We start from the raw sequence: 24,277 nt of genomic DNA, 5'->3' as shown, positions 1-24,277 counted from the left end.
ACCAGCTCTGGGCTGCCAGCTTGCCATCTTGGCATGAATGCCTGAGTGGGTTTTTTGTTTTTGAAAGAGATTCTTTGAATTCAAAACATAGCAAATTCCTGGTGGAGGGATTATGCTCTGTGAGTGCTCTGTTCCTGGGACTTGCTCTTCTGTGATCCTTCCCTGACCTTCCAGCAAGAGTGCCAGAAACCTCTGTTGTGGGTTACACATCAAAAATGCATAAATAGAATGAACCAATTTGCTGGGGTCAAAAAGGGGACAGATGTTTCTGATGCCAACTCACATGTGTGGCCTGAAGACAAACTTTGTCCTCCAAGCCAGCTACTCCCTGAAAATGGGGCTGGTCAGGAGAGAGAGCATAGCTGTGTGCTGACGTGTTCTCTAGAGGAGCATGTCTAGTGATGCACATGAGTACGTTACATGTTTGCGTGCTAGTAGACCACCACAACCCAACTGCTTCTTCCATTTAGGAGGTTTCCCACTTAAACTATTCTGGTTTCCTTCTTATATTTTGGTTTTATCTCTAATTTCCCACAAATAAGCTGTCAGGTTCTTTACTGCTCCTGTTCCCCTGAACAAAACTGCTTTTGCATGGTATTTTCACCTATGCAGTAAAGTACTTGTTTCAGGCCTGTGTGGGTGTTGGGGTTTAGAAGTTCTCCTTTTGTTTCTTTCTCTTAGAGAATTTTCTTCAATTTTTTGTTGCTAAGAGACAATAACGGCTGGGTTCATAGGAGAGACAGAAAAAGTTTCCCCAGGAAGGATGTGTCTGCCTGCCCTCTTTGCTGGGGGGTTTCTCGTGGAGGGGCAGAGGTACTGGGAGAATTGGGCTGGGAAATGGGGTTGGATGCAGCTCCTGGCCTGCTCTTGTTCTCTCAGCATTCCTGGGGGAGACGCTGCGGTCGCTGCGGGGAGAGTTCCCCACCACTGCGGGTTCTGTCTTCTACCTTTCCTCTACCGTGTAAAGTTACAGCTCTGATTGTTAGAGCGGCCATTGCACTGGGCCCTTATTAACACCCTGCCTCACTGAAAAAGGGACTTTCAGCATCTGCCGGGGTGCCTCAGGGGAAACCCCGGCATCCCCGAGCTCCTTTCCCCTCCCCGGGAGCCTCTCCCGGCCCTGTTCGGGAGCCGGGCTGCTGCTGCTCAGCCCCCGCCGTTTTTCCTGCCCATACTCCGGGTTTTTGCTGCACTGTAGCCCGCACTCCCTGCCTGCCGAGACAGCGCACAGTTCCAGCTGCAGCTGCCGAGTGCCGGCCGCCTGTTGCTCGCTGCCCTGGGCGAGCCCGGCCTGCCGTCCCAGCCCCGCTCCGAGGTTCCCGCTGCCGCCCATCTTGGCCCTGCAGCCCGGCCGCCATGGCCGTGTGGAGCCCGAGCTGCGGCACAGCGCCCCCTGGCGGCGCGGGGAACCATGGCCCCCCCCTGCCCGCCGGGAGCCAGCAGCGCCCCTGCCGGCCGTGCCCGGAACTGCAGCCAAGGGCCCGGGGCCGTTCTCTGTGCACGGGCCGAGGCTGCGCTGGGTCTGTGCTGCTGCTGCTGCTGCTGTTTGTTTGCCTGGGTACACACACTGCTGAGCAACTGCTGCTCCTGTGCCCATAGCCTGGCCTGAAACACTTTCATTTCAAAGTTACAATAATTTGGAGGGAAGGGGGTCATGTTTTCCATTCCAAGGAAGGCTCCTGCTTTCCAGTGTCAGTCCCTTTCCATATTTGTATTTATCTTGGCCGTTCTGGAGAAACAGGGGAAAAATAGATTTCCACTTCAAAACCATCTTGACATAAGTGAATTTTCTACTTGTTTCTTCTGAGACTGTTTGCACTGATCCCAGGGTGTTAATAAAGATGTAAAATCCTGAGCCTGAGCCATTATAACCCTGTTTGTGTGAACTGGATGCCTCCAAAGTACACTACCTGGTGTTGAAAGCATCTCATTTTTAATTACTGCTAATGCTGTTTCGATGACACAGCACTCGATTACTCAAAAGCCTGGCTGTCTCAGGAGCACCAAAGTTATCCACAGGCAATGCAGAGAGGACTCATGTTTTGCCAAGCCTCCTCCAGCTATGCAGAGGCAAGAAAAAACCCTTCTGTGTCCTGTTTGCTTCATTTTCAGCTAACTCTTCTGTCCTGGTTGGTTGTATCCATGGTTTCTCGTGCTCCATCTCCGCTTCTCTATATCCTGACGAAGGCAGCGAGTGATGAAATGTTAATGTTCAGATTCTAGTTGTGAGCAGCAGCACTCACATCCTGCTGTGTAATGTTCCTTGTCATAGGCTGCAGTGCTCAGGGGCTGGGACAGGCTGCCTTCCCTTCCCTCCCCATGCCAGGCACTCTGCAGGCCTTGCCACAGCTCTGGCACTGTGCTGTGGGGAGCTGTGCTGGGCACTGCTCCTGCCTTCCCCCCTCCCAGCACTAAAAACCTGGTGTGCTCTATCCCTCATGGTCCTTATTGGTTCCAGCTTTGTTTACTTGCATAATTCTCTCAGTGCCTTATCAGATTAGCATGATTTCAAAGTGTTAAGAGCATCAGTCCTCAAACACTCTTTTGCACTAGCTTGCCTTGGTGTCAGATTAGATGCAGACGTAATAATAGAAAATTGAATAACAGAAAACTGTTCGAGTAGAGATGCTTTTCATCCTGGATTAATAATAGAAGCATGGAGGCCTGTTGGAAAGGAACAGGCTTTTCTCATGTAGTTGCTTTAATCCTAGCTGTGTCTCTGATATCTGTTTTATGGTTTCACATTCAGGAGCAATAAAGAAAGCCCTCATGTCCCATAGCAAAGGACACATGTGCTTTCCCAGCACATGAAGAGAAGATATTCCTGTTTGTCCCTGTGGCTGGGTAACAAGGCCCATCTGAGCAATGTCTCATTTCTCCTGGATGTTTGGAGATGTGATTTGTGTAAAGAAGGGCTGTGAAAGAGGTTACAGTGGAGCCAGCCACCATCATCCCTGCTTCCTTCCCTCCTTCTCTGAGAGCAGCAGTAAGGCATGCTGCATGTATGTGAGTGCTATGTCAGCACATAGGAAAGAATGAGATCTTCCTGTTCCAGACTGTGGCCAGAATAATCAGACCAGTGTCTTCATAACATCCCAAATGGCAAAGGGATGTGTGCTGCTGAAGACCATGATTGGAGACAGCCACCCATCCCCTGTGAGGATGCTCACTCCTCTGAAGTGAGCTGGTCCTGAGCCTGGTCACAGACCTGGATGCAGCCCTAACCAAGCTGGTGCCTGCCTGAAGTGTTGAGTGGCCAGTTTGCACCTTGTGCCCTCCCACCTCACACAGGGAGGATCTGTTTACAGAGTACTTTTGCCTTGCTTAGAGTGCTAGGTACAACAGAAAATAGGCTTATAGTATAACTAGGGAGATATCTTTACTTATAGACAGAAAAAGGGCTCTGCTCTCCGTGTTCAGGCCATACCCATTCCCAGGATGTAGTCTCAGCCCCTCCAGCTCCCTCTGTCCCCCATTTGCCTGGTTGCAAAAACATCCAACAGCCAGCACTCGCACTGTAGCTTGGGCTCAGCCAGCACCAGGCATTGACGTTTCTATCCAGAAAAATTTATTATTATTCCTACTTGCTCTCACCCTTCGCTCACCATCTCCCTTAAAATTCCCACCCCTCAGCTTGCTGAATAATTTCAAGGTGCTAATTGCCCCGCACTGCAGCTGATCCATTGATCTGGAACACAAACAGTCTCAAGGTAATTTTCCGTCTGAGCCAGTCTGGGGCTTGCGCAAGTGCTGATGTTTGTTTCCTTGCTTTTTAATTTCCTGCAAAGAAAAGCTTTTGTGTTGCTCTCCATAAGATGCCTGCGCCTCTGCCTCAGCCAGCAGCTGCTGTGTAAGGCCACGTGGGGCTGGAGGAAATTGATACTAACAGTACCCGATTCTGTGTCATTGAAACCTGTAGGTGGAAATTGATAATCCTGTTCACTCATACTGTATCCCCCTATCAAAACTGTTAGCCCTAGTCCCTGAGGTATCAGGTGGCTTCTTTGCCCATCTTTAGTCCTGTATTTGGGACAGACTGGGAGCAACTCATACTCTTTGTCCAGTTATAAAAATACTTGTTCAGCTAGATAAATACTTGGAGGCAGAGGTTGCTGGGGTTGCACATCTCTGAGGATTCAGACATCCCTGTCTGTAACAGTTGGGTCACTACTGGCCACTGGGAAGTGCATCTTGCACAGCAAAGAGTTAATTTTCCTGGCTATTGCTTCCAGCAGCCTCAGCAGAAGCTGTGCCTTTGCAGGGTTTGATCCGAGGGGCGGGGGTGTGGGATGATGTAATGTTGCCAACTCCTGCACTGGTGGGAGGAGGTAAGGTAAAAAAAAACCTCATCTGCATTCATTTCTCTCTCCAGCTTGTATGCACTGGATCAGTTTACCTGGAAGACGTGTTTTCGTATTTTGAAATAAAATCAGTGCTTGTTTTTCTTACCCAGGGTAAGGCTGGTGTGGCAGCAGGGGTGGAGAGCAGGATGGGGCAAGGCAGCACCCTGTGTGATCCCCTACAAAGCAGGGGAGGGATGAGCTTTGCTATCCCATTTCTGGAGGCAGTTTTGTCTGCAGGTAGTGTGTGCATGTAAGTAGAAACAAATAGCAGTTGTCTACCCCTGAATCATAAGCAGATTTTAAAAAATGTAACACCTATCTCCCTCCAGAAAAGCAGCCCCTTCACAGACTCAGATAAGTTGTCCATGCCTCAGACCCCTTGGGATTAAATGCTGCAGGCAGAGTCAGAAGGGAAGGACAGCTCTAAGGTGGCCTGTAACCGGGCTGAGGGGTGGGATGGGAGAGGGAGTCCCTGGCATTATTTGCAGTTCTTGCCTCTTTCCAGGCTGGATGGTGGGTCCTGTCCCTCTGGCAGAGCTGTTGCTTTGGCAGGAGAGGAAGGTTCACTCTCATTAGCATCTCACACCAGGCCTTTGAAGGGGTGCTGGCTGGAGTGACTCAATGCTTTAAGGACTTAATCTACAGAAAAGGAGGATCTGCCTGAGTGAGTGTGTGCAGCCCTTACAGCTCTATGCTTGGCTTTTCACATTGATGACACCTCAGGAATAATTTGGCACTTCAGCCAAGGAGAGATTTTCCCACTTCAGACACTCCTGAATATCCCCTTTGTCCACCCACAAATTCACAGACAGAGTAGGAAAAGGGGAGTAGAAAGACATCTCACAAATTGGAAATTGAGCTGTTGTGAATCCTTTTCCCAGCACCACCCCAGGTCACCTGCATGCCTGGCAGTATCAGGGGATGGGAACACATCAGAGCTCAGCTGGCAGCTCAGAAGGGTCTTGGTTTTTTATGATGATGGGCTCAGGTGACAGGAAGACAACAGGTGTCATTCTTGTGGTGGTGATGGGTTGGGTAGGCAGCACTCCCAGATTTCTCTCCGATTTGTCCAAAGACATGCAAATATGTCTGCACTGTTCTGAAAGTCCCTTTTAAACGGATGTAATTATTTGGGTAACGCAATGGATCCATTCTGTGGTCTCAGAGCAAAATGGGAACCCCCATGAAATGGGACCTGTAATGGACATCTGTCATTGGACAGTATTGGAACTGCCTCTGGTGTGGCTCAGTATGGTGAGTGTTGTGTATCCAGAACATCTCCTGGAGGGTAGGGAGGCATTTAGCAAAACATGGTGTTTTCATGTAAAATTAATGAGTGTTAAAAATGGCATTTCTTATTCATTTCCCTGCCTGAGGCCTGCCCGTGGTTCAGGATGTGACCCAGCATGGACACAGGACTGCAGCAGCACAGCAGTCTTGTGTAGCCACCCAGGACACAGCTTCTGACTGCAAGGGAAACTTTCATTGCAAACATTTCTTTTCCACTTGGGAAATTCTGGCTTTTCTTTAATCCAACTGCTGCCCAGATGAAGACCAAAGGAGTCACTTGTTTTGGGTTTAGGTTGGAGCTTAATGAGGAAAAAGCAATTACTTGGATTTCTGCAGCCATTGCTGGTTTTCCCACTTCAGAGGGGTAGGAGAGGCATGGACACCCCTCACCTCAATGTCACAGGCACTGCTGGGGATGGCTCTGAGGTGCCACCCTGCTGCAGACACAGGAAGCTATGGGAAAACAGCATGAAATGGAAATACCAGCACACAAGTAAAGCAGAGCTGCTTCTTTTAAGTACATAAGGGTGGCTGGCCAGATCACACCTCCTGAACTTTATTTTGGTGTTGTTACTGGAACACCCTGGAGCCACAATGCTCTGTGATGCCAATATTTCACATACTTATTTAGTGCAAGAGAGAAGGACTCTGGCAACCAAATATTTAATGTGAAAGGGAAGCACAGTTATGGGAGAGGATGTGATACACTCAAGATCACCTCACAAGCTAGTGACAGAATAAGCCAGGTAAGTCATATCTTGTGGGGCCAGGCCACTGTGATGGACTCACAGCATCCATTTGCAGCTGTTGCCACTGTCCCAACATTCCTGCATATGGATTGTGTCTGTCTGGCAGGGACAAGGCACCTGTGAAACAGCCTGCAGCTCTACTTAAACATCAAGCCAGAAGCCAGCTGGACAAGGAATATAAAAAAGTCCGGAAGAAAGAGCAAAAAGCTGCCCAGAAATGGTGCATTTATTGCCTCTGCTTCTTACAGTCAGCAAGAGCAGCAGAGAGTATTAATCTGGCTATTGCTGCTTTTTGCTTTCACAACAGGCTCCAACAATAACATTCACTGTATTTTAGCTCTTCTCCAGAAATGGGCTTTTCAGTTTCCTCTGCTTGCCTGTATTCAGGCAGTAGTGAGATCCTGAACAGCTTATATTAGGTGAAAGTCCAGCTTATATTAGGTTCTGGTTTGTCCAGTCCTATTGGTGTGCCAGGCATATTGAATTGCTGGAAGTAGCCCAAATTCATGTCTGCACCCTTAACTGAGAAACAGGGATGGGGATGAGCAGGGGACTCCAGAGGTGTAAATAGATCAGTCAGCCACATGGCGTCATCTCTGCTCTGTACAAATATAGTTGAGGACATGCTGAGCAGAAAAAATCATTTTAATCAGCACATGCTCCTTTGCCAGCTCTGGAACTGGCATAAATACATTCCCACTTCAGCTGCTTTTAGCAGACTAGCCACTAAACTTTCTAGGACAGTGCCACACCTCAGGATCTACCTCATCTCATTCTTCAGAATCTGTTAAGGCTGTGTGTCCATGCCAGCAGAGGTAAGGATCCTTTAGCATCTCCTGAGAATACCAGATAGGTAAAGAGCTGCAATGCCATGCTGTCCTCCTCCATCATCCCAGGGCACAGATGTTGTGCCTGGGATGTCTTTGTACCATTGGTGGTAAGAATACAGACTTCTCCATCTTTGAACATGACACCTCCAGTGCTTTCTTGTCAGACTTTCCTATGTCATGCAGATATGTGGGCAGATGTGTAACAATGGAGAAGCTTTATAGCACTGTAGTCTCCCTTCCCTAAATTTTTTTATAAAGTCCTTGCTCGGGAGCTGCTGGATCATAGTGGCTGCAGAAATAGTTGTGATCTAGGGGATAGTGGGTGGGACAGTTTAGGAAAAGTTGGTACTTTACATAAAAAATTTCCATCTGTTTCAGAATATTCACTTGCCCCTGCAATCCCCTGCAGATTGTTTACATGGACAGTGAAGCTTCAGTGAAGATGGCTGAGCTGATATAGTGGCTGCTGTAGCTCCTGAGGTGCCTGTAAATACCCAGTATTAAATCCCTTGATGTACCTAGTTAGGAGTCATTTCTCTCTCTTTGTGAACAGGGCTTGAAAAAATGCCCTGGGTGACCGCAGTGCTCTTTGAAGCAAATCTTTGAGTCTACTAATTTTTATAAAATAAATGTGGGATGAATGTGTTCATCACTTCTCTCCAGTAATGGACTTAGAGGACTCCCTTGTGTATGACTGGTAACAGTGGTTTCCATTAAATGGACATAGGACCCAGAGTCACATGTGTAATTCCCTGTGTATGTAATTTGTCCTATTTGCATGATTAGTTGAAAATTCAAGCTGGTAATTGTACTGGGTAGAACTTGTATTGAATTGTCAGGACAACATGAGAAAATTGCACTTGGTATGTTCACCCATTCTAGTGTAAACCCATAAATAGCCTTTAGAGTTAATTACTCCATAAATTGAAAGAAAATCTGTAACAGCAGACAAGGACTAGTACAAGATAAATGTCATGCAAGAAGTGAGGGAAGATGCACTGCTTGAAATTGCTTTGGGAGCACTCCTAGGAGGTGTGGGCCTGGGGAGAGCTGGTCTGTAATGGATGCTCTGAGACAGCTGCTCAGAGCTCAGAGTGGGACTCAGGCTCAGGGTGCTTGCTTTTCCCTAGAGTGCATCCTTGTTTGCATACTTCTTGTTTTCATTGTCTTTATTTTCCTCTTTCTGTTTGTCTGTGTTTTATGGTCTTGATAGTAGAATTAAGAGACCTTTGCTTTTCAAACCTGCCTGATTATCCCTGGAATAGCACTAGCATGAGCAGCTTCCTCCCTCAGAGACAAAGAAAAGATGCTCAGAGAGGTCAGAACAAAACTTCCCAGTCCCTCCCATTCTAACCTGTTTTTAGACATTCCAATCTTTGTGCAGGAATTTTCCATGCTGCTTTGCATTAGCTGTGAAATGCTTCGGTTGTGAGATCTATATAAACCTCTGCTGAACAGGTCAGCTGCTTCTTGAGAGCAAGGTTTAGAAGTAATAGGGGCTTTGTACCCACTTTATGGGAAGGAAACTGAGGCACAGAAACATCGAGGCCAGATATAAAAAACGTCAAGCTGTTACTTCCTCACTGCAGAGTGTGTGAGTTTATGAACCTAATGTTCTTTTGACAGTTGTGTGAGTGGGATAATACCTAAATAGGAAAATGAGATGACAGGTTTCACAGCTTCCCTGTTGAGGGTATTTGGAATTAAAAAATCCTCTCAGTTTTGCATGCTCTGTTAGGAGAAAGTGTCAGAAACACAGAAGCATACAGTTAGAGGTGGCAAGGTTCCCTGGCTGTTGATCCAGTCCTGCAGAGATGCCCAGGCAGATGCCCACATGCATCAAGAGCAAATCTGAGATGCACAAAGAACAATAAAAGACACAGAAATTAAAGTTTGAGTCTACTGATTTTTATAAAATAAAGAATGTGTTGTCTTTTCCTCCCACAAAGGCCTAGAGGACTCCCTTGTCTTCTGTCCCTGTTGCTGTGATCCTGGAGAAACCTGCTGTCACATTTGCTGGTAGCATTTGTTATCTGATGAATACATGGAGCTTTAAAAATCCCTGCCATGCCCTGGATGTCTTGCTGCTGGCTCATGTGTGTGAGCCTGAGCCCAAGCACGCTGCAGGCAGAGACTCCTCGTGTCTCCAGTCATGTTTGCAGGGCTGAGTTCTGTCCCTGCCTCTGGCACAGCCTCTCTGCTTGCCCAGGGAGGTGGTGGGTGTCCCATCCCTGGACACATTCAAGGTTTGGTTGTACTAGCTGGCTTGGGAAAAGTTCCCCCCCACCCAAACCATTCTCAGATTCTCTGATCACCTCCAGTATTGTCAAGGAAGGTGACAGCTGACCAAACAGCATAAATGGGAAAAATAGCAAAGCTGCTTGGTCATGGGTTTGCTGACTTCTCCCCAGGATGATCTCAAGCCTGTGAGATGATTTCAGCTGGATTGGAGCTGTGGGATTTTCTTCCTCCTCCTGTGCACATAAGCAACAACTTTTTGGACCTAGTAATTGTGTTCCCCAGCTCAAAGCTAGGTGATGGGCTTTCCTCTTGCTTGGCTCTTGTGCTTAGATGAGTCCCTTGGTGTGGGAGTGCTCTGTGGCACTCAGATCAAACTCACACCAAGCACTTTCCACCTGGCAGCCACCTCTCTCTGCTGCAAACTGCCCACGGGATCTTACTTAGAATTTATGTGGCAGCAAAAATCTTTGCTCGTAGTTATTAAGTGTAAAGCTGGCAGCCTGTGTTTTGAGGCCAAAAGAGAGGCTATTTGCATCCTCTCAAAAGTCATGATTTGCAGTGTAACATCCCCAGGATGTTTTTGCTGCCCTGGTGGGCTCCTGTGGGGGGAGCACAGTGCTGGATTACTGGCTTGTCCATGCAGCAGAGCAAAGCATTCTGCAGGAAAAATTTCTGTACTTCTAGAGCAGTACAGACCACTACACACAAAGCTAACCATTGGACAAACTTTAGAGCTCTTTCTGGATTTTAGCACACTGTGAAAACTGAGAAATAAATAAATATCTTTATCCTGCTTTAACCCCTTTCACACAGCTTTCTATGTGAAAGTGAGAAACAGAGTACTCCATTTTGCAACATTAAAGGAATATTCACTTTGCCTGATTTCTCAAAAGAAACAAGATTCAGGTGTTACCTTCCACCCACTCTTCCCTCAGGATTTTGAGCTCATATGGCCAGTTTCCACAGTGCCTGCAAGAATAAAAGTTTCCTGTAATGTTTCCTGAGCAGAGATATCCAGGTCAAACACGTGTTTTATGCAGATGTCAGGAGAAACACGGCAGCTGGGTGCTGGCAGTGGGCCAGCAGGGTGTTTGAAACTGAGGAGTCTTCAGGGTAGGAAATGTATGCAGAAAGAATGTTGTTTTTCTAATGTTGTGCCCACTGACACTGTCAGACTGACTCTTTGGTCAGGGTTGTAAAGTAGGAGATCTTTCCCTGCTTTCTGTGACTTCCTTGGCTGCTTGCAAAGACCCATGAGCTGGAATCTCATCATCATCCCAGCATCCTCACAAGGATATTTTAGGAGTGTCACATGGAGCAGCAGCTTACATTGCATAGTGCTCAGCAGCAGCAATTCAGTTGTATTTGGGTTTCAGCCAATGTTTGTTGTCCTCCTTGGAAATGGTATTGATTACTGCAGCTCAGGAGCCAATTATGGCCAATATGATACTCACCACCTCACATCCCAGGATGACATGTGCTGGGGAGGCTGCTCTGCTTCAGCTGGGGCTGCCAGATGGGCCAGTGAGGCTCTGGACAGACTCCACACCTTGTAAATCACCTGTGCTGTGAAGAAGCAATTACTCACGCCCTAAATGTTATTTGGCACGTTGGCTAGGTTTGGTTTGCACAGGGACTGGCATTAGTTTGATATTTGTGCCAGTGGAGAGCAGCTCCCCTGGCTTTTGGAGCTCACCAGCACTTGGTATCCAGCATTGCCAGGGAAAATCATCCTGGGCTATCACAATGATCACTTCTTGTTGAGGCTGGGGGTGCTCCATGCCAGAGACCATGGCTGGAATGCCAGCTTGGGTCTGGAAGCCTGCTCTTTCAGACTGTGGTAGTTGTCATGTTGGGCAGCAAATGATGGTTAGGGACCCTGCAGGCAGCTGAACTGCTCCTGGTGCCTTCTCTGCAACTCTCTAAAGCCTTAAACAGCAAAACCAGAAAAATCTTAAGACTTCATGCCAGTGAAAGGTCAAAACTAAACCCCTGATTATAAAAAATAAAGCTTTAAACTCTGACCTTTTAGAGGTCTTTCTCAGCCAGAGTTGAGATGTCCCCCATGATCAGAAGTGGAAGTGACTGCACTCTGATAAACCAGAGGATCTTGAGAGCCCAGCAGAGATTTCTGTGTGATGGAAAGACAAGAGATGTGGCAGTGCTGGAGCTGTGGGGGCCTGGAGGTCTGTTCTCCTGTGGAGAAAGTGACAATGACGAGTTGGTACTGGAATGTGGGCAAATCCTCATTTTGCTCTTTATTACCTTATTCTGCCTCACTGAGTCTGCTCTAATGTTACAACTAATGGTCTTGGCTCTCTTTGGGTTTACAGCATTCAACAGCTTCCTGGGCAAAGCACCATCCCACGTGGCTTATTTAACATTATTTAGATGAATTTGTTGAGCCTTCAGCCTAGGTTTGTTTCATTAAAATTTGGGCTGTACTTTTCTGTCTGGCTGCCTAGTGGAAGCAGTGTCCAAAATTGGTATTCAGTCACTTCCTATATATTTTTCCAAGTTAATTGAATCATGAGAAGCAGGTTACTTAAGCAAATGCAATGGCCCTTGTCACACCTCATAGGGCCTGCTAAACACATAAACCCAGAAATTATTAACACTTCCGAGTAATTGTAAGTGTAATGAGCAAACCAGCCTTCCTTCCCTCTGAGGAAGAGCTTGATGAGGTCTTCTTGGGGCAGCACAGCTGCTGCTGGAGTGAAATGGGATAATGCCTCTGTCCACCATGAAATACTGCATCTTCCATCACATCCCTGGCCCAAAATTGTGTTTAAACTGGTATTTAATGAATTGCTGTCCTTATCACCTGTACAAAGCAGGAATATCAGCTACTGTGTTTATAGAGCAGGAAATGAGCTGTGATCTCACTGCCAGTAGTGAGCTATTGGTGGACTTGGGCACACATGGGATGTGCCTGCTGCAGGTGGGATCAGTAGGTGAGAGCAGGACCCTGAAATATATGTAGCTCAGCAGCTGTTGTTTTGAGCTCTCCGTGCCAAGTGGTGCAGTTGGGTTTGGAGGTGCAAAGGGCTGATGAGAAAATGGTATTTTGGTGCAATAATTTGCTTCAAGCAACTTGCACAGGTCTCTCTGACTTAACATGCTGTTGATTAATGAACAAAAATTGCCCCCCTCTCCCTGATGTCTAGTTTTCATTCCATGTAAACTCTGATTATGAAAAAAGAAACATTGGCTTATGAAGCTAAACATCAAAATGCAGAAGCAGAACCCTCAGTGTCCCCACTGTTTGCAGTGGTATGTTATGGGTTGTTTTCATGCTCCACACAATTTAGGTTATTGAAGAGAACAAAATGTGTTTGTTTGTCAGATCATTTTGGGTTTTCAGTGCTGTCAGTGTCTCAGGGAAGTGGTGCCTGAGGATTTGGAGAGGGTGAGGTTAGGAATTTATTACACAGTGTCTGGGGCTGTACAGAAACAGCTCCCAAAGGTCTCACTGAAGGAGAAAGAAAGGATCCTGCATGGAGGAGCCAGGAGTGTGTGGACATGGAGACATGCAAGCACTTGCCTAAAGTGCCAGAGTGCTGACTGCAGGAGCAGCCATGCTGGGGTTCCTGCTTTCAGACTCCTGGGCTGCACCTCACCTCTGAGCCCAGCGTGGAGGCCTCCCTTGGCATGTCTGCTGTGTCCTTCCTGCCTGGATCTGCATCTGAGATCAGGTTCCCTATGCTGTGTAGATTTAGCTGGGATTATGCATTTGTTAGTCTGGATCTAAACTGTTTGTTTCTATAATTTGCCAAACAAAAATCGAAAATCCAGAAAATTCTAGAGCAGTGTATTCCTTTATTCCAGAGTCTGCATCTGGTTTTCTGTTAATACATTAAAGGTTTTTTTAAAACAGTTAATAATTTGTATCAAATGGTTTAGCTACAGATTTTTAGCTACTTAACCACAACAGATTAGAAGCAAGTGGAATAGGATTATTCTTAGCATTTTCCATTTCCAAAGTAATTTGCATTATCTTAGTAAGTGCTTTGTAATCCCTAGTATATGTGTTACACCATCCATCCTTTGCAGAGCTGTGTGGCTCTTATGCTTTAGAGATGGAGGCAGGAGCCCACAGATGCATAGGGTGCCTGCTCTGCATCTTCAAAGACTAGAGATAGTCCCCAGGCTGCTCTGTCAACCTCCATCTCCAGTCCAAGGGTACAAAATGTGGGTTTAGATTAGAGTGGAAAAACAGAAACAAAAGAGGCCAGAATAGCTTGAGTAAAATGTTTGGAGAAATTGTGTGATACAGATTTAAGTCCAAGACCACTGTGCTGCTTTGAAAGCAAACCAGTGGGAGAATCCCCATAGAATGAGCTCTAGAGAGATTTCGGGCTGGAGTTAGAATTTAATAGAAAGATGGCAATAAATGCAGTGATACACAGAAGACTGGTACAGAGTACAGCCTGGACCCTGTTGGTCAGGGTGCTGATCACAGTCCTGTTGAAGTGATGGTTGCAGTCAAAAGCCGTGGTCTGGTGGAAGTTCTGGTGCTCCTCTGGATCCAGCCAGTGGTGGTGGTGGTGGTGCCGAGATTATGTACACCCACGTTCAGGCAGGAATGCTCAGTACCTCCCCCAGGTGGGGAGTTTCACAATGGAGTGGTGTAATAGTGTGAGACATAGGATATTTTGGGGAGTTCTTGGTGGTCGAAGTTTATCCTGGTGGTGGCCATTATGGCCCCTTAGCAGAGGTACCCCCTTCAGGAGATGGGTGTGACTGTGCTGGTGCTTCCCCAGAGGGGAGTTAGCACAGCTGAGTCATTGGTGTGAAGAAGAAACACGACCCTGCCTCCGAGGGTTTGCCTCTTCTCTTAACACCCAGCTTGTAGCCTGGGGTGTCAGGTGTGGGATGGGCAGATCCTGCAAACGACCTATAATTAACAGTTTGTCAGGAATGATGTAGAGGGGAGTACAAGCAGTTTGTTTACACCCACATTGGCACTCTCCTTTTGTAACCAGGACAACCAGCACAGGCTGTTTCCACTTGGGAAGGTCAGCAGAACTGGTCACTGGCATCCAAGTGAGGTGCTGAGTCGCCAGCAGTTCCCTGTGTTGTCCTTGACAGTCATCCTGCCATGGAAATTGGTGCAATCCAGACATGAGAGAGTGTCACAGTAGGGGCCTGTGGGGCAGTATGGGAAGCCCAGGAGGTTGGGATAAGGGGCTCATCTCACTCCTTGCACTGAGCTCTGTGCTGAGCACTGACACATGGCACATGGCTCTCTCTGCCTCTAAAACAAACTTCTGTCCCCCCTTCTGTCTCTGCAGAGCTTCCTTCCTCGGAGCACTTGAGCGTGGCTGATGCAACATGGCTTGCCCTCAACGTGGTGTCTGGTGGAGGTGGTTTCTCCAGCTCCCAACCCATCGGAGTGACCAAAATTGCCAAGTCAGTCATAGCACCCCTAGCTGACCAAAACATCTCAGTGTTTATGCTCTCCACCTATCAGACGGACTTCATCCTGGTAAGAGGACATGAGGGGACCAAATGAAAGTTCACTTGGGCAATTCTGGGAGCAAGTTGTCTGGTGGTGGAAGAAATACCAAAGTCTGCTTTCCCCAGAGCTCTGTTCTTTGTAGTTAGGCCCTGTGATATCTCAGGAGCTTTTGCCATGGGATGAAGCATTTGTTGTCATGGGTTGTCTGGTGTCTAATGAGAATGCTGAGCCCACACTACAGTCTCTCCTGAAGTGGAGATACTGGTAGCACTTCCCACCATCACTCAGACATTGGTTTTTTGAAAGTTAGAGGAACATAGTGTCTGCTGTCAGGTTGGCTGGTGATGGCCAAGAGGCTCCAAAGTTGTTTTGGGTGTAGACACACAGACAGTTTTTCTGTCTCACACACGTGTGTGTGCATGCACACAACATGGCCTTATTTCCTGAGGAAACAAGACTGAAGAACAGTCAGGCAGTGCTGAGTTGTTGAAGGAATGCTGGAAAAGAGGTGAAGCATCTCCCATATAGAAATCTCCATAATCTTTTTACAGTCATAAAAGCACTCTGGTGCTTAATCCTACTGATACTCACAGTGATATCACTGTGCTTCTCTTAAGATACACCTAAATGGTAACTATCCACTGGCTCAAGCAGGAGTCATGTCCACTTTGCTGTGCACTACAAGCATGTACCCTCCCCTGCAGTGTTTTGTCACTTCTGGTGCATACCATCCCCACATAATCGTGTTGTCACCTTCAGGTGCGTGAGCGAGACCTGCCCTTCGTGATGCACACGCTGGCTGCCGAGTTCACCATCCTCAGAGTAGTGAATGGGGAGACAGTGGCTGCCGATGACTTTGGGGTAACAAATGGATTTGTCAAACCAAAACTAGGTAAGGACCAGCACAGGCTCAGCTTGCCAGGGATTTGGTCTCCCTGACACATGGGGTGCAAGTCCTGTCTCCTAGCTTCCTTCAGTATTTGGGTGAATATTTATCCTGTTGTAAGATTAGAATCTTACAAGCCTATCCCAGTGCAACCAAGGATTTGAGTAGGTTCTTAACTTTCTGAGCAGTGCTAGTAAGTTTGGTTGAATTTTGGCCTTTTAATGCTAGTTTTTCTAGAGAAGATATGCCTTTGATAGGACAGAAGGTTAAAGTAGAGTTCATTGTAACTGCAAAAATAATGTTTTCTGTAACCTGTATTTCCATGCTTCAACATTCCAAAGGAAAATAGCTTCTCTAAAAGCTTGTTTAAGTATTGCAGTGATGCACAGAGAAGATTGTTTTTCAACTTTCACACTCCAGTGCCAGTGAGGATCAAGGCAACAATGAGCCCAGGGCTGTACAGAACCTTAGAATTGTTTGCAGACTAGAGAAACAAGTATCAAACCAAAAGGCATAATCAGGAAAAGGAACAACTTACATACATGTGCTTTCCTACAGACGTGTGTAATTTTTTGCCCATAACCAGACAAAGCAGGGACCAGTTATTATGAAGTGGCACTCAGTTTCATCACTCAAGAGCTAACAGTCATCTTGTTTAAGAAAATGAGACTTAAAGAAAAAAAGCATCAAGAAAGGGCACAGTGAAACACATGTTGATAATGCACCAGTATGCAGTTTGCTGTGTTGCTCTATTGGTTGCATGCCTAAATACTGGATGCTAAATCCTAAATAGCCACTGGCTGCAATCTGTTAGACAAATTACTGTGTGGCAGCTGGGTTTTAATTTTTCAAAATACTATGGCAAAATAGGTGCCCAGAAATGAGGGAAAACAGGATGGACTGCCAACAACCACCTCTGGAGAAATGCCTTCCATAGCCCTGCCTTTTCATGGTGGAAGCCTGCATTTTTTTCTACTTCTCCGTTTCTCTTGGCACCTCCTTTAGCTCACTCCTCATCTCATGTGCAGGCACCCAATGGCCTGAAAGCCCCTCAGAGCAGCGAGCTGGGCAGGATATTCAGGGTAATCCAACCCTGTACCTCAGGGAGAGCAGCCCAGGAGCAGATTATCCATTCCCTGTCTGAGAGCCTGCAGGACTTCAGCAATGAGGCACTGCCTTACACATACTGGCAGCTTTCTCTGTGACCATTGCCAGTGCATGGGTAACATGGCTGATGGGACAGGGCCTGCTGCACATGTGCCTTCACAGTTGTGTGTGTGTGTGTGTCTCTTGCAGTTCAGAGGCCTGTCATTCATCCTCTTTCCAGTCCAAGTAATATGTTCTGCGTCACCAGCCTGGATCCAGATACCCTTCCCACTGTTGCCACACTCCTCATGGATGTCATGTTTTACTCCAATGGGTAGGTCCTGCAGGAGATGGGCTTCAGGGGAGGTGTGCCCAGTGTCTGGAGGCACAGATCCCACTGCTCCTCTGGGGTGCCCAGGGATCTGCTGTGGCCTTGTGCTGCTCCAGTGCTCTGCACTCAGGGAGGGAGGTTTCACAGGCTCAAGAGGGTTGTCCTGACAGTGGAAGCCAAACAGGTGATTGAGGGTGCCCAAAGACATCTGCTGGCTTTGGAAAGCTGAACCTTTTCAGAGTGAAGGTAAGAGCAGCCATGTGGTCAGTGTGCTGCACATCCTCACAGGCCTGGAGCATGTATGGCTGGCTGGATTGCTGCCCCTTGGTGCCTGTGGCTCCTGCCCACAGCCTCTTGTGAGGAGACCTTGAGGCAGGGATGGAGAGTTTTGTCAGTTGTGGGGAATGGATAGTTTTCCACCTGCAAAATAAAAAAAATCAAATTAGTGTAATACAAGAGGACTCAATGTCACTTCCCTAAGTCAGTGTAAGAACATTTCTGGTTTCACTGACTATATCTGCTTTAAAAACCCTTTCTTGTGCTCTTCTAGCCACAGCTAATGTAGTTCTCTTCTGTTTCTTCAGAGTAAAAGACTCAGTGGTGGGCAACGAAGACTCGGGACATATTCGCTTTTTCTCCTTTTCTCTCATTGAGGGTTACATCTCCCTGGTCATGGATGTCCAGACACAGCAGAGGTGAGCTTTGGTCTTAGAGTAACCTGGACCTAAAAAAAAAGGGATGTTCTGAAAGGAGCAGGAAGCAGCTTAGACTCCTCTGTGTTAAGTATTTGGACTGTCCTTGTATGGTTGTCATGGGCCTGTACACTCTGTCACTTTTCTAAGTAAAATCTGCCATTTTAGTTCCAGTGTCTAAATTTTGGACTGGTCTGTCAAAGCCCTCAGTGAAATCACAGATCAATGTGATGTAGGGTTATCTCACTTTCAAAAGAGGAATATTGGAGCAAAGGGATTTCGGCATTTTTATTCTGTTGTTCATTAGCTGTGCTTCTAAGAGCAAAACCCAAAAAGGAAAACCTGGTGTAGATGTTTGAAGTTTTCCTGCTAAAGGCCAAAATCAGGGTGGGGATGTCAGTGATGGGGTCCTCCTGCTTAGCTGTTACACAAGGATGGGCTTGGTTGAGAGTCTTGTTATGATGATAATGTCCTGAGTCATCAGTGTGCAGCAGGAGCCCATGACTTGTTTGTCTAGTGAGGAGGGAGTGAACTGGTGAGCAGCCAGCCCGGGTGTGTGTGTGTGTGTCTGTGCTTCTGCAGCTGTGCAGCACAGCAGGCTCTGAGGTCTGGAGCCTAGAGGGATGCTGTACTCAGCAGTGCTTAGATTTGCTTTTGACATACAGTACAGTTTGGGTTTGGTTCTTAGGGGCAAGGCCCCTTCCCCAGGGACTTGTTTTTCAAATTAATAAATTGCCCTCTTGAAAGTTTCCTTGACCTTATTGGAGTAAAGCTTTGTGTGTCTTAAGAGGAGCCAGAGGGCTGGAGCTTCAGCCTGGGGTGTGGGAAATCTGGGGGCTAATTCTTGTCCCACAGGCTGCCTGCTTGACCTTGGGCAACTCTTTTAGCCTCTGTCTCCTTTCCCCTGCTAAGAAATAGAGACCTCTGCAGTGGTGCCAGGGACCTCCCACGATGGTATGGAAAAAAAGCACTGATGGTGCTCAGACACCAAACCAGTGGTTACATCCACATTCCTGAGAGCAAGTATGGAAACATACTCCATCCCTAGGTGTTTCCAAATGCAGCTCAAATCCAACCTTCACAGTCTCAACATTTATAAAGCTGGGGCACAGCCTGTTGCTTAGAATTTTTTCCTGTGCCTCTCTGGGTACCTATGCCCACCTCCAGCAGCAGATGCTGATTTGCCATAGGATACCTGGAGGGTCAGGCAGGTGCATCTGCCCCACCTGCCTTGAGTTTTCCCAGTTTGCCCAAGCTTTGCCCCATTATTGTTGGCTTCAAACATCTCAAGGATGCAGGAAGAGTAGATCCCCCACAGGCAGAATCTGACACACTGCTGTGTTTTAATTGCTATGTTTGGTGTTCTTTTTTTTTTACAGATTTCCTAATAATTTGTTGTTTACAAGTGCATCTGGTGAGCTCTGGAAGATGGTGCGGATTGGTGGGCAGCCTCTTGGCTTTGGTGAGTAACATTTGGAGGATCAGTTGGTGTGCAGGCAGTCTCCTCAGGGCCTTCAAGGGGTATGGAAAAATCCATGTGCCTTTGTGAGCTGAGATTTTCAAATAGAAGCCTGACTCCTATTAGGTTTGACTGCTGAATATACTGAAAGTGCTCCATGCTCAGCAGTTCCAGCTCCATTGCATTCATCTGCTGGACTTCAGAGGTGGCTGCAGCTGGGGCTCTGGTTAAAGAGAAAAACTGGACTAAAATCTACTTCATTGTAGATGACTGAAATCAGTGGTGAGAAAGCACTGTCATACTCCAGTGCAGTGCTTGGGTAATTCTGTGATTCTGGTAGACTATTTATAGGTTTATAGCAGTCCAAGTGGAAGTCTTGTCACAGATGTGTTTCACATCCAGTCCTGTGCATGTTTTCTCTACTCAAAAGAATATTGGTCCTAATTAGCACAGAACAAATGTTTCATGTCTGCAGGAGTGTTCTTGTTATTTCTATGTCCCCTGCAATTTTAAGGGTCTGATCTGAATACTGCCACAAAAAGCTAATCTTCAGGAAATGCAGTGGCTCCTTTCTATGGGCTCTGAACCAGTTACAAAATGCAAGATTCGAGGACATTCCTGAAAAACATTGGGCTGATTTTTGTATTTAATTACGACTTCTACATCAGACCACTAAAAGTAGCAAGAAGGAAATCTTCATGTACCTTCTCTTTACACATCTTTGAGGCAAATATGTAGAAATGCATGATATGTCATTGATGGCACATCAGGACATTGACCAGGCTCCTAAATATTTGATATTTAAATATGTTAATTTAAAATCAAGTTCAAATGTTGAATTTGAATCAGTGAAACTCCACGTTTCATCTGAAAACCACATACCATTGATCTGCAACAAACAAGACAGATGAAACATATAAATTTCATTTAAAGCCCAGAGAGCCAAGCAAGTAGCCCAGATGGAGGAGCATGGTCAGCAGGCTGAAGGAGTTGATTCTGCTTTTCTGCTGTGCTCTTGTGAGAGCCCAGCTGGAGCTCTGCACACAGTTCTGTGTCCCCAACATAAGAAGAACATGCAAATGTTGGAGCAAGTCCAGAGGGGGCCAGGAAGTTGATGAGAGGACTGGAGCAGCTCCCATGTGGAGACAGGCTGAGAGAGCTGGGGCTGTTCAGCCTGGAGAACAGAAGGTTGTGTGGAGACCTCCCAGCACCTCCCAGGCTCTGAACGGGCTGCAGGGCAGCCAGAGAGGGACTTTGCATCAGGAACTGGGGTGACAGGACCAGGGGAATGGCTACTAAGTGAAAGAGGGGAAATTTAGGTCAGATATTAGGAAGAAATTCTTCCCTGTGAGGGTGGTGAGACTGGCACGGGTTTCCAGGGGAGGCTGTGGATGTCCCAGCCCTGACAGTGTTCAAAGCTGGGTTGAATATGGCTTTGAGCAACCTGGACTAGTGGGAAGTGTCCCTCCCATGGCATGGAGTGCTGGGATCAGAGGTTCTTTAAGGTCCACTTCAATCCCTTAACATTCTACGATGATTCTGTGGTGAAATTGGTATGAAATGCTGTTTCAGGGACTGTGGTGGGCTGCAACCTAGGAACCATGTGTCCAGGCTGACTAATGGGTCAGCATCTCCTCTTTCAGAGTTGCAGGGCCAAGTGTTCAATAAAAGAGAAAAATGGATGTTAAGGATATAAGGGGCTGGACTTTATGCTTTCTTCTTGAACATCATTCAGTGCCTTGCTTTGAACCTCTAAATCATTCCAGTTCTAAAGGTTTTGTGCCTTTGGAGAATGTGTGTTTCTCTGTAGCAAAAGGAAGGTAATGAAACTAAATGTGCAATGTATTGTTGTGGCCCAAAGACTTGATTCTGTGAGAAAGAATACATTTTGTTGCCGAGATTCCTTCTGACTGGAGTTTGTGAAGACAAACTTCTCCATATGTAGGCATGGAGCTGGTGAGCTCTGAGACTTTTGCAAGCCCTCCAGACAATGTTTGATTTTTTCTCTCCCCACAGATGAATGTGGAATAGTCGCTCAGATTTCTGAGCCTTTGGCTGCAGCCGACATCCCAGCCTACTACATCAGTACTTTTAAGTTTGATCACGCCTTGGTGAGTATGAATGCAGCTGCTTTGGAGTAGGGGAGATCTTTTCCTTAGGAGAAAACTCATTATGAGAATGTCACTTCTCATCCAGATAGCTCGTTGGAGTGCCTTTGCTCCAGTGTAGCCCAGCAAACTCCTGTCTTCAGCCCCCTGGCTCTCACTGTCCTGGGTGAGAGGCTCCTGAGCCAAGCCTGGCCCTACCCAAAGCACAGCTGTGTTAGAGAGTGTTGGTCTCAAAGGAGGCTGGTCTCAATCCTTAAAGACCTGCAGTGATGGACACTTCACCACCTCTCTGAGCAGCTTCTTCCACTGCATCTGTATCTTTTATTAGAAACAGCCACAAAGCCTTCCATTTGCCTCCAAAAATAATTGCAGGCTCCAGACTCTCAGGACAGTGCTGTGACAACCCACCCTTAAGGGGAAGGTGTCCTTAGGTGCTTCCTTCCCCTTAAGGTGGGTCATCACAGGTGCCTTTGTGTGTTGGGAACTTTTTGGGCAGTCTACCAGTAGCAAACCCTGCCTTCATCTCCTGGTGCCTGCATTGTCCTAACCTTTGCTTTCTGGGACCCATCTGCTGTCCCTGCATCTTCCTGGTTTTTGATAAACAAGCAATAATTGCCAGCAGGGCAAGAGAAGGTGATTTGGAAGCAGATAAGGTTGTTCCCATGTTTGTTCTCATGAGTGCCCATAAGCAGTTGCAGCACAGTCATCAACACCAGAGTCTTGCCATCCTTGGAGAGTTCTCTTCATTTTTTATACTGATGGATTTTTTACTTTCTAGGCCTACCTCTGCTCTTCCTTTGCAAAGAAGTCACCCTCAAAAATGAGGAATTCCCCTAAAAAGGGAAAATGCTATGCCTGTAGCTACAAATGGGATGACATTTTTCTTGGAACCCATTTCCCTGGTCCTGAAGGATGGAGTCAGCTGCTATGCTGACTCACTATGCTATTCATTTTTTTTCTTCAGTGTGCTCTTTATTGCATTAAACCTCTCTTTCCATCACTTGCAAATTGACCTGTAAAAGATCTAGTGAGATCAAAGCTGGTTTGGGTTTTTTTAATTACTTTGTTTTTTCGTGGTTGGTGTGAACCATTTGCAGCTGATAGGTCATGTGTGTAAAGAGTAAAAGTAAATATTATTTCAGATAGCAAAGGTCAAAGTGTTATATATGTTTGTCTCATTTTTTTTAATATTAACTGTGCTGATAAGATAAGCTAATAAAACACCATTTAAAAATCAATACTGTTAGCTTTGCCTCACATTTCTGCCCATTGTGTGGCCCCAGGTGTGCACTTCTTGTGCAAAGCATAAGGTGCAGAGTGCTTCTACATGTCAAGCCATATCTGGAGAGCTATCAGTTGAAATAGATACATCAGTTAAAATAGCCCTATCAGTTAAAATAGATATGTAGCTGAAAACTTAGGCCATGACTGTGCAGGCAGCTCCACCTTCTCAGAGTGCCTCATCCTGCAGGCCCCACAGGCTCTGCCTCTGAGCAGCTGGCAGGTGTTAGGGGGCCATGCAGGTCTGCAGGTCTTCCTTACTCCAAGCAGTATTTCAGTGTTTTTCTTTGCTACTTACCATTTTCTTTATGTGTGGTTTTAAAAGCCTTTTCCCCTGGACAGTGCTGTTCTAGTTGTCAAACCCTTCCATCATTTGGAAGGTGCATTTTTTGCCTGACTTTATTCTGGGTGTGCTGGCTGAGCTGGATGCTTGTTGGCTCTAGGGTGGTTTTGTTGGCCAAGACCCTGACCTAGATTTTGTCATGTTTTCCCTAACTTTGCTACCCAGATACTTTGACTTCATTTCTCAAGGGTTAAGTGTATCTCGAACCCTTTCTCTAAATTCTCCCTTTCTTTAATTAAGGTAGTTCATTACCTGTTGTCAACAATTAGAGTACTGGATAAAAATGTGTTGTTCCCTTTGATCTGATCTGTTTTTCTCCTGTGCATCTCGAGGTGGTTTTTGTTGCTTAATTTTTATTTGACCTGGGTGTTATACTCAGGTCTTCCTGCCATGCTGTAGCTGTAGACATTTGCCCTGCTAGCCAGGACTTCTGCTTGAGACAAAATCCCTTTGGGAGACAATGTTGAGATGGGAACCTTCAGGTCTCTGGCATCTCCCCTGGGTGATGCAGGGTCAGGCTGGAGAGAGTCATGGTTAGCAGCTCTGTCTAGAGAGAGCAAGGAAGAAGAGTTGCCTTTCCAGGTACTCTGCTCTTGCTGCCTCATGTTCACAGGTGTCTTGCTCTCTTTCACCAGCGTTTTGCATCTGAAGAGGCTGGAGCTGTGTCTGGGATGTAGTTTGGAGCTTTGCTTCTTCCTCCATGATCAGTGCTTTGATCTGCACACTGCCTGAGAAGTGAACACAGTGCACCAGCTGCCCTGGTACCAGGGGCATTTCAAGGGACAGGGAGGGGGAGGACTCCTCCACTGGTGGCAAACCAGGATGAGTCCTACAAATCAAAACTGTTTGCACATCTGTCCTGGAGAAAACTCTGCCAAAACATCTGTGGGCTGATTTCTGTGCTGTTAAGGGGGTCAGGCCTTTTGCAGGGAATGAAGGCCCACTGTGTTTCATGGAGGAGATGGGTCTGTGCAGGTCAAAGCCAGAGCTGGCAGTGCTGCCTCGTTCTGCTGCTGTGCAGTGCTCATGGAGAGCCACACCCCTGAGCATTGCTAGGGCTGACTAGAGGAGTGTGCTTTAAAAAACTGACTCCTATGCCTTTTCTTGTTATCTTATGTAGAGGAACAATCAAGCAGCTTCTTCCACTGTAGTGTTCAATGTACTGGGAAAAATTCTG

At 46.7% G+C, this 24,277-nt stretch overlaps 1 protein-coding gene across 7 annotated transcripts in view; it reads left to right on the top strand.

The window, feature by feature from the left end:
- The window catches only part of CASTOR2 (cytosolic arginine sensor for mTORC1 subunit 2), a 127,002-nt gene that overhangs the window by 90,391 nt on the left and 12,334 nt on the right, over positions 1-24,277 (top strand). For 5 of the 7 annotated variants that reach the window (XM_088177198.1, XM_088177197.1, XM_088177196.1 and 2 more), the window contains 7 exons: positions 14,748-14,941; positions 15,674-15,806; positions 17,097-17,220; positions 17,802-17,912; positions 19,289-19,371; positions 21,385-21,479; positions 22,255-22,714. In XM_088177198.1, coding sequence (XP_088033324.1) covers positions 14,748-14,941; positions 15,674-15,806; positions 17,097-17,220; positions 17,802-17,912; positions 19,289-19,371; positions 21,385-21,479; positions 22,255-22,410 — 896 coding nt within the window. In that variant the 3' untranslated portion in view covers positions 22,411-22,714. Of the gene's footprint in view, positions 1-14,747; positions 14,942-15,673; positions 15,807-17,096; positions 17,221-17,801; positions 17,913-19,288; positions 19,372-21,384; positions 21,480-22,254; positions 22,715-24,277 lie in introns of those variants that run through there. The other 2 variants (XM_088177199.1, XM_014891626.2) reach the window with 1 other exon arrangement.

Source organism: Sturnus vulgaris, chromosome 21 (genome assembly GCF_052056855.1).
Source record: "Sturnus vulgaris isolate bStuVul1 chromosome 21, bStuVul1.hap1, whole genome shotgun sequence".
Taxonomy (NCBI): Eukaryota; Metazoa; Chordata; class Aves; order Passeriformes; family Sturnidae; genus Sturnus; species Sturnus vulgaris.
This window is presented reverse-complemented; position numbering and strand designations above follow the sequence as displayed.